This window comes from Moschus berezovskii, chromosome 25, assembly GCF_049115385.1.
Source record: "Moschus berezovskii isolate FMDL1 chromosome 25, NW_MosBer_1.0, whole genome shotgun sequence".
Classification (NCBI taxonomy): Eukaryota; Metazoa; Chordata; class Mammalia; order Artiodactyla; family Moschidae; genus Moschus; species Moschus berezovskii.
Genome location: NC_142484.1, coordinates 12,917,617 through 12,933,215, shown reverse-complemented (window position 1 = coordinate 12,933,215; position 15,599 = coordinate 12,917,617). Strand labels below are relative to the sequence as shown.

At 54.6% G+C, this 15,599-nt stretch overlaps 1 protein-coding gene across 2 annotated transcripts in view; it reads left to right on the top strand.

Moving 5' to 3' along the window:
* The window catches only part of ST14 (ST14 transmembrane serine protease matriptase), a 37,921-nt gene extending 31,635 nt beyond the window's left edge, over window positions 1-6,286 (top strand). For both annotated transcript variants that reach the window (XM_055415859.2, XM_088832422.1), the window contains exons 16-19: window positions 87-273; window positions 4,889-5,163; window positions 5,426-5,562; window positions 5,668-6,286. In XM_055415859.2, the coding sequence (XP_055271834.2) occupies window positions 87-273; window positions 4,889-5,163; window positions 5,426-5,562; window positions 5,668-5,829 (761 nt within the window). In that variant the 3' untranslated portion in view covers window positions 5,830-6,286. The remainder of the gene's footprint in view (window positions 1-86; window positions 274-4,888; window positions 5,164-5,425; window positions 5,563-5,667) is intronic.
* Window positions 6,287-15,599: the final 9,313 nt, after the last annotated feature.

The window sequence follows — 15,599 nt, the reverse complement described above, 5'->3', positions numbered from 1 at the left end:
GCAGGGAGAGGGGCCAGGAGGCTGGTCTAGAAGAACTGCCCCCGCCCCCACTCCCACCCAGTGACTCCTGCCTCTGCCTCTCCCAGACTGTGGGCGGCGGTCATTCACCAGGCAGTCGCGGGTCGTCGGAGGTGAGAATTCGGACCAAGGCGAGTGGCCCTGGCAGGTGAGCCTCCACGCCCAGGGCCATGGCCACTTGTGCGGGGCCTCTCTCATCTCCCCCAGCTGGATGGTATCCGCCGCACACTGCTTCGTCGACGACAGAGGATTCAGGTGGGTCACAGGGAGGAGCCGGGAGGCTGCTGCAGGGCCCTGAGTGGGGCCCCTCTGTAATTCCTGGGGGGGAAAGGGCCTGTGTCTGTGAGTCCTGACGAGGTGAGGCAGGAGCAGGACTGGAAGGGTGGGGCTCGGTAGCGGAAGCACTAAGTGTTTAGTGGATGCCCCTGCTTGTCCAGCGGGATCTCAGTGCCTCTCCTAAAAGCCAGGCGGGCAGGTCTCCCATGTGCCCATCTTACAGAAGCAGAGGATCAGAGAGGTAAGGATATTTGCCTGAGGTTGTACAGCTCTTAAGCTGCAGAACCAGACTGTAGCCCGGAGTGTGGATTCCTGAGCCTGAGCAGTCAGTGTTTGCAGGGCGGGACCCCGCCTTGGGGCCCTCAGATCCACGGCCCAGCTCTAGGCTGACAGGCTGCCATGGGCAAGTTTTCTGAGCCTGGGGCTCCTGGGAGCTCACGGTGATGCTGTGATTTGTAGGCTGAGAGGTGTGAGAAGGAAACATGAGGGTGACAGTGAAGCGCTGAGCCCATGCTGGTGCCCGTGCAGACCCGAACCCACCCCGGGGAGGGTCACCAAGCACATCACTGGGCCGAGCTGGCCTCTCAGGGTGGCTGAGCGGGAGCGGGTGGCCCAGGGCTGGGGCTCTTTGTGACTTGGGTCCAGCCCGCCCAGGCCCTCTGGCCATCGGCTGAGGGAGTGAGACTGAAGGCTTAGAGGGGCCCCCTACCTCAGGCCTTTCCTGTCGGGCGCCAGCCTTCCAGGCCTGGGCAGCTGCAGGTGGAGGGACCCACGCTGCCACGGTCACCCTTTTGCAAAGAGAGAGAAGGAGCACTGTGGACTTTTGGGACAGACGGGGCCCGTGGCAGGAAGTAGGCCTGTGTCCAGATGGCGGGGCCTGACAGGTGCATGTGCTGGAGGGGTCACCGGAGGCCTGTGGGGGCTTGGGAGCAGTGGTGGTCGCTGGGCCTGGCTGGGCGGGTGAGACATGGCCTGTCTTCTTGCTGTCAGACTCCACACCACTCTGGGCAGAAGTGAGCTGCTTTCTTCTCGGGGTGGTGGGAGCCCGCTGAAGACAGTTTAGAATGAACTCATCATTTTGGAATGTGGACAACTTGCAAAGACAGGCCAGGAGTCACGGTGCCACCCCCCACACATACTTTCCCTTGATGTTATCGTGCTGCGTTTGTCAGCTCGGAGAAACTCACAGTTCCGTACCAGAAACTCGCCTCGGGGCTGCCGCAGGGCTCCACTCCCGCCCCCCACCCCAGGTGCCACACCAGTGTTTCACGCCATACGCGTTTCATACGTGTCCTTTCTGCAGCAGGAGTCCCTCCAGGTGCCCCCTTGGCGTCTGCGGCCCTGTCTCCCCAGTGTCCTCTGTCCCGGACGGTTTCTCAGTCATCTTTGTGTGTTTTGCGTGACCTGGACGGTCTGAAGGCAGTGGGTGCTGACGAGGTTCTCATGGTTAGCCTGGGGTCACGAGTGTTTGGAAGACAGTCATGTCTTATCAGCAGGTAAATGATGTCACCGTGGCTGATCGGTGGTGATGCTCGTCTTGGTCATCTGGTTCAGAGGCTGATTGATGCCAGTTTCCTCCACTCCCTCCCTGGATCTCCTTCTTCTGGTCTCTCTTCTTTGGAAGTGAGTCAGTCTGGCGTTGTTCTGTAAGGAGGATTTGTCCCTTCTCTCCCATGTGTTTATTTAATCATCTGTTTATGTGTGCAGGGGCTCGTGTGTGTATTTTGGGTTGTAATCTGGTTCCGTGCTGTGTGCTGTCACTTGATTGTTTTGGAGCTGGCCACCGGGAGCTCTCCAGGCCGGCTCCTGGCTCCCTTTGACATGCCTCTCCTTCTTTTGTTCTTCTGAGTCGCCTCCCTGCTGACACTACTTGCTGCTCCAGGCTCATCTTGTATTTTCCTGGCCCAGCCCCAGAGCTAGGTATTCCCCTGAGAAGAAGCCAAGATCTGGGCACTGTGCACCCCCTCAGTCACTGCAGTCCCCTTTCAGCCTCATCAGCCGGGTGAGCTGGGAAGTGCTTCCTGAAGCTCCTGCCCCTGGGACCACGTTCCCCGGCTTCATCTTTTCTTTTCTCATTTCCTTTTCCTTCATCTTCTGCTCAGCAGTCTTCCTTCTGTCAATGAATGCACTCAACACCCATTGTTATCACTGGCGTGGGAGACAAAGCTGAATTAGACTTGGTCCCTGCTCTTCCAGATGTCCCGGGGCAGGGGGACGAGGCACACACACACATACACGTGCACACATGCGTGCACAGAGCTGGGGACAGGCTGTCGAGGGCCCGGTATGTGGGCTTAGAGCTCTGCTGAAGGCTGGGGAGAGTGACTGCTAGGGAGTGCCTGTGTGGGCAGGGTATCCCGTCTGGTGTTGAAACGTGAGGGTGTTCGTCACTGGGCCAGGTGACTCAGACCGTCTAGGTAAAGGCAGGGCTGTGAGCAGGTACAGGCAGGGGTGAAGTATGCTAGGACCTGAAGTGCAGGTACTTTGCACACATTTCTAAGTCAGCGGGTGACCCCAGGCTGTTCCTGAGAGGTGGCATCGTGTGTCAAGAGCACAGGCTACTGGGTAGAGTTGGTGGCCCATGACCACCTTGATGGGGTGTCTAGGGATAAGATGACTTAGCATGTCAGCCTCTGGAAGGGCACTTGTTCTGGTTGACTGGTCGACCTCTGCTTTTTGTCTTGGGTCTCAACAGAATGGCCAGGGTTTACTGCAGGTGTTTCATGCTGCTGTGCTGTCCAACCTGTCGCTGAGTTACCTCTTGATGCGTGACCTTCTTGATTCCTTCCCTGTCTGCCGTCCAGCCCGATGCGCCTGTGACGGTGGCAGCACGCAGTGGCACCAGCTGCCTTGGCCCGACCAGCGTTCTTCATGACCTTGCGGGCCTTTCACCCTTTGTCTCTTCTTCCCCCTGCTTCCTTTTCTCTTCTTCGTCTTCTGGAAGTTCCAGGCTCTCTCTGCTGACTGACACCGAAGCCATCTCAGGTTCCTTCTTGTCTCAGACACTGTACTCATCTGTGGGCTCTAGCATACGGGTCACATCTCAGCTGTGCTTCCCGAGACGTTCACATACACCCTTCTGAGCCATTTCCCAGTTAAGTGCAGCCGTCATGGCGCTTCTGTCCTAAGTACAGCCACTGGTATCCCCCAGAAACAAGGAAATCCTCCCATGTTACCACCATACAGTTATTACACCCAGAAACAAGAGCACTGACATAGCACCGTTAGCTGGCATATGGCCTGGTTTCAGGTTCCTCCAATTCTCCTGCTATTTATAGGTTTTTTAAAAAGTCTAGGATCCAGTCAAGGGATATGCTTTGCTTTAGTCATTAGTTGTTTTCTTTTTAAATTTATTTTTAATTGGAGAATAATTGCTTTACAATGCTAGTCTCTTTTAAGTCTAGAATAGTCTCTCCCAGCCTTTTAATTTTTGTTTTTTTATGGTGCTGCATTTTTGAAAAGTCCCAGCTGTTGTTCTGCAGAACGTCTCTCGATGTGGATTTTCCTGGTTGTTGCTTCATGAGAAGAGTTCAGTATTTTTTTGGTCAGGAAACACTGCACAGGTGATGTGTCCTCAAGAAGTACACGAGTCCCCATCAATGGAGGACAGTTTGGAGAAAAGTCTGATTACTTGGTTAGGGTGATGTCCGCCAGGTTTCTCCATTATAAAGGTACTTCCCCTGTTGGTGTCTTTTATTGTTTAGTCACTAAGACATGTCTGACTCTTTGAGGCTCTAGGGAGTGTATCCCGCCAGGCACCTCTGTCCATGGGGATTCTCCAGCATACTGGAGTGGGTTGCTGTGCCCTCTTCCAGGGGATCTCCCCAGTGCAAGTTCTCCTTTTTGTCCGTCTCTGCCTGCCAGCATCTCCCTGTCTCCCAGCAACAGCAGGGTCTTGTCCTTATAGGTTCAGTCCTCCTGTGTGCAATGGTCAGAATTGCTGCATCCTTCTGCTACCATCCACAAACCTGGGAGACAAAGTTCTACTACTTTTCAGCTCACTTGGTACTTAAAATATGTATTGCCGCGCTAGAGAAGTACTTGGATTGATGTGCTATTTTTATCCTGCTTACTGTTGTTAAGTTGACATGTCTGTGTCTCTGCAACCCCATGAACTGCAGCATGCCAGGCCCCCATGTCCCTCACCATCTCAGAGTTTGCCCAAGTTCATGTCCATTGAATCGGGGATGCCATCCAACCACATCATCTTCTGTTGTCCCCTTTTCCTCCTGCCCGGAATCTTTCCCAGCATCAGGGTCTTTTCCAATGAGTCGGTTGTTTGCATCATGGGGCCCAAGTATTGGAGCTTCAGCTTCAGCATCAGTCCTTCCAGTGAATATTCAGGGTTGATTTCCTATGGGATTGATTAGTTTGATCTCCTTGCTGTCCAAGGGACTTTCAAGAATCTCTTCTGACAGGAAGGGTAGATTAATAAGAAGGGAGATCTTTTTAGTAGTGAGATAAGAGTGTACAGAGAGAGGGCAGCAGGGAGGGAGGCCTCTGAGCATTGTTGCCTGGGCGCAGGCTTGGGGCAGGGCATCTGGCTGGGGTCCTGGCTCAGGCCTCCCTCTCGGGTTCTCGCTGCCCCCTACAGGTACTCGGAACACAGCATGTGGACGGCCTTCCTGGGCTTGCATGACCAGAGCAAGCGCAGCGCCCCCGGGGTGCAGGAGCGCGGGCTGCAGCGCATCATCAAGCACCCGTTCTTCAACGACTTCACCTTCGACTACGACATCGCGCTGCTGCAGCTGGACCGGCCGGTGGAGTACAGCGCCACCATCCGGCCCATCTGCCTGCCCGCGGCCGACCACACCTTCCCGACCGGCAAGGCCATCTGGGTCACCGGCTGGGGCCAAACGCAGGAGGCAGGTGAGCGGGTGCTGAGGGTCTGCTGGCAACCGCACCGCTGTGGGATTCGGGGGCTTCGTGGCGGTCCTTCTGTCCCTTCCTTTCCCACACGCCTTCCCAGGATTCCCCCCCTTCCCACGCCCCCCCCCCGCCAATGGTCAGGACCCCCTGACCGCGGTGTCCAGCTGCGCAGCATCCCACTCGGCTCCGCAAGCCCTGGACCTGGGTCCTGCCTCCGGCCCAGCTTGGCGAGCTGGCGATTCCCACCCTTGCTCCTCCGCAGGCCAGGCGGCTATGATCCTGCAGAAGGGCGAGATCCGGGTCATCAACCAGACCACTTGCGAGCACCTGCTGCCGCAGCAGATCACCCCACGCATGATTTGCGTGGGCTACCTCAGCGGTGGCGTGGACGCCTGCCAGGTGGGCGCGGGGCAGGGGGCAGGGGCGGGGCTGGCATGGTGGGCACGGGCTGGGGGCGGCGACCAGGGTGGGGGCACGCCGTGCCAAGGCCTGCTCTCCCCGCAGGGCGACTCTGGGGGCCCCCTGTCCAGCCCGGAGGCGGATGGGCGGATGTTCCAGGCCGGTGTGGTGAGCTGGGGCGAGGGCTGCGCGCAGAGGAACAAGCCTGGCGTGTATACGAGGCTCCCTGTGTTCCGGGACTGGATTAAACAGCAGACCGGGGTGTAGACGCGAGGCCCAGCCGCGGCCACCCCAGGTGCGCACCTGCCGGCCGAGGACGGGATTGCTCCGCACGCCCCCGCCTCGGGCCCCGGAACCCAGACTGTGAACTGATCCCCGAGACTGCGGATGGGGGCGCCTCTCTCCCCGCTCAGCCTCAGAAATGGGGGTCGGGGTGGGGTGGGAAGGACCCGGCTGTGCCGGGAGGCGCGTTAGAGGACGGAACCGCCCCTCTCCAAGCTGGCCTGCTTCGCTGGGTCCGCCTGGAGCACGGGAGCAGCTGTCGTGTGGCCTTTGGGACCCCTCGGTGGGGCTGGGGCACCCCCAAGGTCACAGTCTTCAGGAACCCCAGGCCCGAAGGCCCTGAACGTCAGCAGGGTCCAGGATCAGAATGTCTTACCGGCTCCAAGGGTGGGGTTCACTGTGTGTATTTGTGTGTATGAGTAAAACGCTTTATTTCTTTTTAGGTGATTTTTTTTCTTACTGGACTTGATGGGCTCTCCTAGTTCCACTAGCAAGAAATTGGGTTTAAATTCCCCTCAGCCCAGACCCTAAAGGGTCGGGCTGAGAGCGGGGACCACTGTGCCCCGTGACCTCCCCAGGGCCAGCAGGGGGCTATGTTTTTGCCCTTACCTGAGGCTCCCCAGACAGGAGGGTGGGGGAAGGGTGTGCAGCACCCCAGGACGGGAGCCTCAGCGAAGTCCCGGGTGGTGAGGATGCTCCTGGGTTTGTGTCAGTCCTCGGGCGTCTCCTCTTGCCCAATAAAGGTGGTTGGCTGAGGGAGGGAGGGGGAAAGTGTCTGTTGGAAGCAGGTGGGGACATGCTGCCAGGTCAGGTACCTGGTTGCTGGTCTGGGATTCCTTAGGGTGGCAATCAGGAACAGAGCTTGGAAAGCCACCAGATACCACTCAGATGATGAGATCAAACCCCAGAGCAGAATTTAAATACTTATCACTTGTGTTTACATCCTGGGATTACCTAGAAGGTGGTCTGAAGAGTCCTTGCACAAGATGACAAACATGGGCACTGACGCTGGGGAGGGACGTTGTCAGAGAGGTGTTGAGTGAGTGGCCCTTCCTCTAGGCCTGCGTGACCAGCCTCCCCGGGACTAGCCCACTGAGCTCATGGCGGATAGAAGGAGGGCGAGCTGATTCTGACAACGTCAGGAAAAGCAGGAGCAAGCAGGCTATGCCTGAGGGGAGGCCTGGGTTTAGGTTGTTCTTTAAGTTCAGTCTGTCTGCACCCCCACCCCCACCCCCCATCCCCCACCGCAAGAGAGATGCTGAGGAAAGCGCAGCCTTGACTCTCAGATCAGCACTTGACGATGCACTAATCGCTTCAGGGTCTGACGTGCCTACGGCAATGATTCCTTTTTGGTGAACAAACCCCAGCTCTGAGGATGTAAGTCAGTGCCATCATCTGTTTCCCCCTCTCCTTCTTCAGAGGCTGTACACTCCCATGCCATCATTGCCCTGCGCCTGATCTGGGAGACTGTGTTCAGTCTGCCCTTTGCCCTCACCTCCAGCTGTTTCCTAAAAAGTCAGGGTCCAGACCATTTCCAGGTGAGGTGGAATCAACCCCATTCTGTTTGTTCCACTGTCTCAGAACCTTCCAGCAGGAGAGCTGTGTATTTTCCTGGGGTGCAAGCCCACCTCGCCCTTCCCCTTGGCTCTGTGCTTGCCTCTAGCACATGGTTCCTCCACCTTGAGGTTATCAGCATTTTCCCTGCCCACACCCCTGTGGTCCAGAATAACTCAGTCCCTCCGCCAGGCCTCTCTGCTGGAACTTCACACGGACTTGTTTAACTCGAAAAGGAAACTCTTCTCTCTTAGCCTGTGCTGTTTTTCCAAAGAGCTGTGTGTGGTGGGGGTGGGGTGGGTGAGAAGGGCCAGGTCCAGAGAGAAGGGTGGGGAAGGGCTCGCTGTCTCTCCCCTCTCCCTCTCTCCTGTCGGGGACCACCAGCTAGCTCCCAGAGTAAACAGGGCATCCAATACCTCTTTGAATTTCATAACCTGAGTACTCTCCAGATAACTAATAGGGCAGGAAAAATGTGTACAAACAGACTAGAGAAAATCGGAAGTCTATGTTTGAAACACGTGACTTGCAAGAAAATGGTAACAAGCTTATTGATAGCAGAGGGAAGATGGAGAAGGAAGTCGTCAATTCAACAAGATTTTGCTGTGGGCCGGCCCGTGCCCTTTGTGACAGGGGAAACGGGCAGTGGTAGGTTGGGGGTTCACGTTCCTGGGCGGTGTGGGGTCCCCGGATCTGGCCACCTGTCTGCTGGGCCTATGCTGGCGGCTTTTTTGGGTGCCTGCCAGGATGGCTCTGTGCCTCCCCGCTGTTACTTGGTGGGATAACAACTGCCTGAGTTTTAAAACTGGGAGGATACCTCCATTCAATCTCACAGCTGGAAAGAAACTCGAAGGTCTGGTGGGTAGGAACCTGCTTAACATTGGGAGATAGACTGCCAGGTACGGGGACACCCACGTCCACACACCTGCCCTGCCGACTGTTAGAAGACATCGAGACGTCTGTATGTCTCCGGCTGCTGTCTGTGCGGGGGAGGGTCCGGTTGATCAGCTACTCCCATGGTATCTAGGAGGGGCCAGCAACAAGGGGCACCGCGTGCTGAGTGCTGCGTGTGTATTCCGTCACTGCTTCCTCACCAGAGCGTCTGGTTCAAGGTTCCTCCCAAAGAGAAGAGGAATCCAGACTTCCCTCGCGGTCCAGTGGTTAAGAATTCGCCTTCCAATTCAGGGGATGTGGGTTCGATCCCTGGTTGTGGAACTAAGATCCCACATGCAATGCGGCAACTGAGCCTGCGTGCTCTAGAGCCCACACACCACAAAGAAAGATCCCACGTGCTCTCCTCAGTAGCTCGGTCGTGTCCAACTCTCTGCGACCCCACAGACTAGCCCGCCAAGCTCATCTGCCCATGGGATACTCCTGGCAAGGATACAGGAAACTGAAAGTCACACAGTTGTGTCCAACTCTGTGCATTCCCATGGACTGTATAGTATTCTCCAGGCCAGAATACTGGAGTGGGTAGCCTTTCCCTTCTCCAGAGGATCTTCCCAACCCAGGGATTGAACCCAGGCAATTCTCCTGAATTGCAGGCAGATTCTTTACCAGTTGAGCCACAAGGGAAGCCTGGAGTGGGTTGCCATTCCCTTCTCCCAGGGATATTCCTGACCCAGGGATCAAACCTGAGTCTCTTGCATCTCCTGCACCAGCAGTCACCTGGGAATCCCCAGTACTACACTTGATCTTAGCCAGAAGGCCGAGAAGTGACTGACCTGATGCAGCCATTATTAAATATTTTTTTAAAAAAAGAAAAGAACAACTACATTTAAAAAGAAGTAGAGAAGAGGAAGGATGAATTTCAGCCACTGTGTAGTAATGTCCTGCACTGCCTTCCGGGAGCAAGGCACTCCCTACCTGAAGCCTCAAGGATCTGGGACCTCTTGTGAGGTGATCAGCTCCCTGGCTCAGGCACGCGTGGACGAGGTCAAAATGAGCTAGCTGGGCTCTGGAAGGGCTCCTGCAGCATTTATAAATTTTTCCCGTCCTCATTTTCTTGGCCAGCCCCGGCAGCCCCTGGGTATTTCCCTCTCTCAGGGGCCAAACCATCTGCTTTTCCCTTGTCCCCCTGCCTGAGACTAGCATGGACTGGAGGGAGAAAATGTTTCCTTGAGGTCTCATCTGTGGGCAGCTGAACATGTTCTGACCTGTGATTCAGAAGGATCAATTCTTCTGACCCCAGTTTCCTCCCTGGAGCCAATTCTGCTGAGTGCTAGCTGGCTATGGGGGAAGCTGGAGCAAAAGGAACAGAGGCCAAAAGTGATGGTGCACCCGGGCTTGGAGGAAAGCCTGGAAAAGGAGGGCTGACGGAAAGCCAGATGAGTCCAGGAAATCCCCTTTCTCAAGATTCTTCCAAAGAGCGAGCCACAAAATGAGCATGTGTGAGGTGACAGAAGTACTTCTGTCACCAATGACAGGGACTTTCACTAGGACCTGCGGGAGTATCACCCCCAGAGCTGAAAAGACTCCATCTCATTCTAGTTTAAGGGCTTTTGAAAAATACGTGAGTGGTTAACAGTCTGAATTGTCTCACTGGGTATTTGTTGTAAACAAAAGCCTTTTTGGTTAGGCTTAATATTCTGTAAGTTTGGGATTTCCCTCATGGTCTAAAGGCTCTGTGCTCACAAGGGGCCCAAGTTCAATCCCTGGTCAGGGAACTAGATCCCACACGCTGCAGCTAAGAGATTCCATGTGCCGCAGCTAAGACCTGGTGAACTTAGCTGCGGCATATGGTACAGCCAAACATGCGTACAAATATATAGTTTGTAAGTTTTTGGTTTCTTCTGATGCCTCTCTTCCTGGCTTAAAAGGAAATAACAATTCAGAGGCTACAGCTACTTTGATAAATCTTTTGAGAATAACATATCAAATATTAAACTAACTATTCTGTTGGGATCATATATAAAATTTATATCTTTTCCTGGATGGCTGGAAGTAGCAACAGAGAATGTAAGTAAATATTGGTGATCTTGGGATTCCCTGCTCCGTCTCCTTGTTTCTGTGGAAGGAGTTGCCTACCAATTTCTGCATGTCTATGACCCTTCCTGGGAGAAGGCAATGGCAAGCCACTCCAGTACTCTTGCCTAGAAAATCCCATGGATGGAGCAGCCTGGTAGGCTACAGTCCATGGGGTCGCTAAGGGTCGGACACGACTGAGCGACTTCACTTTCACTTTTCACTTTCACACATTGGAGAAGGAAATGGCAACCCACTCCAGTGTTCTTGCCTGGAGAATCCCAGGGACGGGGGAGCCTGGCGGGCTTCCGTCTATGGGGTCACACAGAGTCGGACACGACTGAAGTGACTTAGCAGCAGCAGCAGCAGCAAGTTTGGGTTAAAGGCAGATTCTTCCACCCTGGGGCTCATTCTAGGTGAGGGCAGCAGAGGGCGCCCATGCTCTGCACGTCACAGGTGCCGTGGCTGAAGCAGCCACGTCCAGAAGGAAGGCATGGTGGGCAGCTTCTCTCCACGACCCTCTCCCACCCAATTCATGGTGAGTCTTTCGCGTCCCTGTGTTGCCAAGTGTGGGAACACCACGTGTGGGCCCCCGTGAAGGCAGCTTTCCGGGGGGGCCGTGCTGCATGTCCTCTTCCAGGCCACTCACTCCAGGATGTGAACTTCATGGGCAGTGGTCCCTATGGGAAGCCCACCATCCTGGAGGCTGGCAGGCGCTGGACTGCTACCTCTGCATGTGGCGCCGCCTTGCTTGGCAGACTCCTAGGCTGGAGCAGGTTTACGGGAGGCCCAGGGGGTTTGGGATCGTCGTCACTACCACGGGGATGCAGTATCCTCTTTCTTCTTGGGGTGCGGGGGGATGAGTAGAGGGTCCACAGAAGCTCCTTGGGTCACCTTTTACAAGGCGTGGATTTATTTCGTCCCACTTAATGTATCTGTGTTTGGGAAGAGCCTCTGGAAAAGGGAATGGCAACCCACTCCAGTATTCTCGCCTGGAGAATCCCACAGGCAGAGGAGCCTGGTGGGCTGCAGTCCGTGGGGTCACAAAGGGTTGGACACGACTGAGCGTGCACGGACAATATGTGGCAACGGTCCTGTCAGACTTTTCTCCCTGTGACTGTTTTCTGGCTTCTCGGTCGTGTTCATATCAAGGTCTGGGGAAGCTGCTGAGGAGCGTTGCTGCTCCATGAGCAGCTCGCAGTCAGCTACGGTCCATTGCTGAGGTTGAAAGTGAGAGGCAGGAAGTGTGCTGCGGTTACACCTGTTACAGGTGTGACACCTTTTAACTGTGACCAGATAGATTATCTTATGAACCCATTTCCAGGGTGTGCATTTGTCCCTCCTCACCAAGCCTTTCCAAGGACACTCACTGACCTCTCAGCATGTGCCAGGCCTGCTCCAGGCTGTGGGGGGCCAGAGCTGCACCCACGGTAACTGGGGAGGAAAGCGAGGCCCAGGGAGGTAAGCGGCTCAGCTGCCCACACACCTGTCTGTCCGGTGTGTCCGTCAGGGGATGGGAAGAAACGTCAAGAGGCAGGAGGCAGAGCTGATGGTTTCACAGAAAACTTTCCAGTGCCCAGCGACTCAGATGAGGTTTTGGCTCTGGAAAGGTCTTAAGCACGTTCGTTACCACATGTTCCTGTCACCCTAGATTAACATTATCTTGGACTCAGTCTGAATTATGTTCAGACTTGACCTCCCCACATATTTCTCATTTTCCGTGGCATTAGTGATTCTTAGATTCTTCATGGGACTGCATTATAGATAAATTCTGGAAAGCAAGGACCAAACTTTCAAGTCTACGCTGAAAACAGATTATGCTTATATAATGTACTTGGAGTGACGTGTGGGCAGCCAGGGAGAGGCCTGCATTCCAAGGTGCCGGAGCCCAGGCGCTGTGGGCTGGGCCTGGGAGTTGTTGGGCACACTGAGCTTCTGGGTTTTCCCTTTGCTCTTGGCTCTGTTCACCCCTCCACCCTCATTTCAGCCTACACTTGATGGTGGAAGAGGAGCCAGAAAATCCACTGACGCACACGACAGCTAGGGTAAACTAGTGACTGAGCGGGAGTCCAGGTGGGAAGGGATTCAGTGCGCTGGGGAAAAGCCTTCCACACCTGCTGCCTGCAAACAGAGGCAAGTACATGGCTAGAACTGTTTTGCTGTGGAATGGTGACTGTTGCTGACAGAAAGAAGTAGTGGCGGTGGGGGCAATGTCAGCTCCAGTGGGGGCACGAAAAGCCTTCTGGCCTCACGTGTTTCAGGGGTGCAGGCTTGGGGCCCCAGGAGGGAGGGCCTGGCAGCAGCCCTGGGGAAGGGGTGCTGGACAGGCAGGACTCCTGGTCACAGCAGCTCTCCAAGGATGTGGGGAGACCAGAGCTGTAGATGGACCCTGACTGAAGGAGAGAAGCCTACCTTCATCACTTGTCCTTATTTTGTTCTGTGGCACTTACAACGTGTAAGGCACTTACACTTCTCCAGAGCTGATTTGTGCCAGTCTTTCTCCTGGGACCATGTGGAAAGCCCTGCCATGTCAGACAGTGGATGTGAGCTCTCACAGATGTCATATGGTCGTACCTGGGAGGCTGGGATGCTGTGGAACCCCAACTCTGGCTAGAAATTGTGCATGGATGCACCTGGCACGTACTCAGCAGGACCGCATGAATTAGTACATGTTTCTGTGTTTAAACCTCCTCATTGCCCTAGACCTCCCTCTTGTACCTCTTCGGGAGGCTCGTAAGATTGTCCTGGGCAGTTACGCATGTCTGCTGGCCTGTCAGGAGGTTCTTGAGGGGAGAGCAACTGTATTACAAAAGCCACTTCCCATCTCCTGGGTGAATGGGGATTACACGCTGGCAGTCTACACCTCGCTTCTGGGCTGTGTGCATAGGAGCCCGTGTGCAGTCCATCTTTGCAGGAAAGGCTGCATCCGGATATCTGACACATGCAGAGGTCTCTTAGAAGAGGCCAAAACTTTGGATTAGAGAACAAGCTCAGCTCTGTTAAGATGTTACACCTACAACTGCTGCCAGGACTGGCCTTTAATCTGTTTCTGACTCCGAGCAACCTGTTCCTTGGCCTGAGTTTGTCCAGGAAAAGACATCACACGTGGAAACAAACTTCCTCCGTTCTCCACACTTAGATTCCCTTTATAATCTCCTGGCACAGCCTTTGCTACTCTGGCTTCTTCCCAGAGAGAAGTAGGTGGGGAGGAGCCCGGCCTCCTTGGTGACCCTCTGCGAGCAGCGCCCTGGCCCTCACGTGCTTGGCCCCAGCTTACCGACCATTTGCTCACCTTGGCCAGCGTACCTAAAGTTGCTCCTCTGCCCACTCCCACGCTTCATCTTGTTCATTGTTGGCCAAAGCCCTTCCCCCACCAAGACGATAAGCCCCACGAGGGCAAGGTTTCTGCTAAGCTGTTCCCTGCTGTGTTTGCAGTGCCCAGAACAGTGCCCTGTGCAGCAGTCGGTTGAAGGAAAGTAGATGGAATGTAAGCAGCAGAGCAAAGGGGAACTTTCAACCCCAGCAACCTGGTTTAGTAGAAGCCAGGCTCTGCTAGCAAAGATCCATGCTGCTACGTAACCTTTCTTGCAGGGCCGTTCTTAAACCTCTCCTCACCCTCACTCTGAGCTCAGTTCTGGAACCCAGCTCGGAACTCTGCCTGTCAGTCAGTCTAGGATGCAGAGTTCCTCCTCAGAAACAAGGGGAGTCTGCCTGAGAGCCATCAAGGTCAAGGAAGCAGCACTGAGTGCCTGAAATGGAGCATCTGTCCATCGCCCAGAGATGTCTTCAGACCCCAAGCCCACGTCTCCTCAAAGCCCTCCTGAGACCCCTGCTCTAGCCCCTCAGCGCACCCTCCTCTGAGTGCTGCCCTGAACTTCTGACGCAACTCCTCTGTGATCTCAGCTCAGCCCGTAAGCCCTCTAACCTACTCCACGCTTGTTCATCTTTCTAGAGCCAGCTCTGATGAAGCTGCCTCTCTGCCTCAAGATGTGTGATGCTTCTGTTTCCTACCGGATTCAGTCCAGGTTCTTAGGACCTCCTCTGATCCAGCCCCAGGCTGCTTTCCAGCACTCAGTCCTTCCAGGGGTGCTGAGCCAGTCACTGTGGGCACCCCGCCTTCCACGCTGTGTGGTTTCCTGCACCCCGCCCGCACCCACCCCCACTTCTACTGGCACAAATCCTAGGCCTCTTGACAAGGAGGCCCTCCCTCACATGTCCTCTCTGAGCCCTCCAAATCTGCAGAGCACACTCTGGTAGTTCTCTTAGGGCAGTTGTATCTCCATTAGTTTTGTTTCTGTAATTCAGTTCAGAAACTGTTAATTCCTAAGGTCTGAGGCTTCATTCAATCAACCCCAGCCCAGAGGATGCCTTAGTACAAGAGATGGGTAAGGGCCCTGTCCTAATGGAACTGAATCTAATGGACTGCCTTTAAATCCTCAATCACCACTGTAATAAAGACATAGGACGCTCCATGAACCTGATAGGCGAGTCCCACCCAAGCCAGTGCAGCTGTGGACTTGATGGAAGAGTAAACCCGACGAGGGGAGAAAAACGGCAGGAACAGCGTTTCAGATAACTTGAGGGAATTTTGGTCAGGCTGATGGCAGTTGTTCTGAGGATCAGATCTGAAGTTATACTCATTGCCTGGGAAATCCCATGAACTGAGGAGCTTGGTGGGCTACAGTCCATGGGGCTGCAGCTGGACACGACTTAGGGATTAAACTGCATACAGCCTCACATTTCAGACCTTCGTTTAAGGATGAGTAGGCTTCTGATGTATATGGTGAAGTGGGAATGGAGGCAAGCTACCAGGTGACGTGATTCTTGGTATTCTGTCCTAAAGTTCCCTGGTGAGCATAAAGTTACCTGTGAGCATTTCCTAGAACATTCAATTATTCATTTGACATTTTTTGAATTTTACTATGTGCCTGGCACTGCAGGGGATATACAAATAGAAGACACAGTCCCTGATGTCAAGAATTAAGTCAGCTGAGGGAGACACACGAGTAATAGACAGGACTTGTTAAGTGGCTACTGTATACACGCTGTGTGTCCTGGGTGCTCTTTGGAAGGGCAGATGTTGAAGCTGAAACTCCAATACTTTGGCCACCTGATGCGAAGAGCTGACTCATTTGAAAAGACCCCGATGCTGGGAAAGATTGAGGGCAGGAGAAGGGGCCGACCGAGGGTGAGATGGTGGGATGGTGTCACTGACTCAATGGACGTAAGTTTGAGTGAAC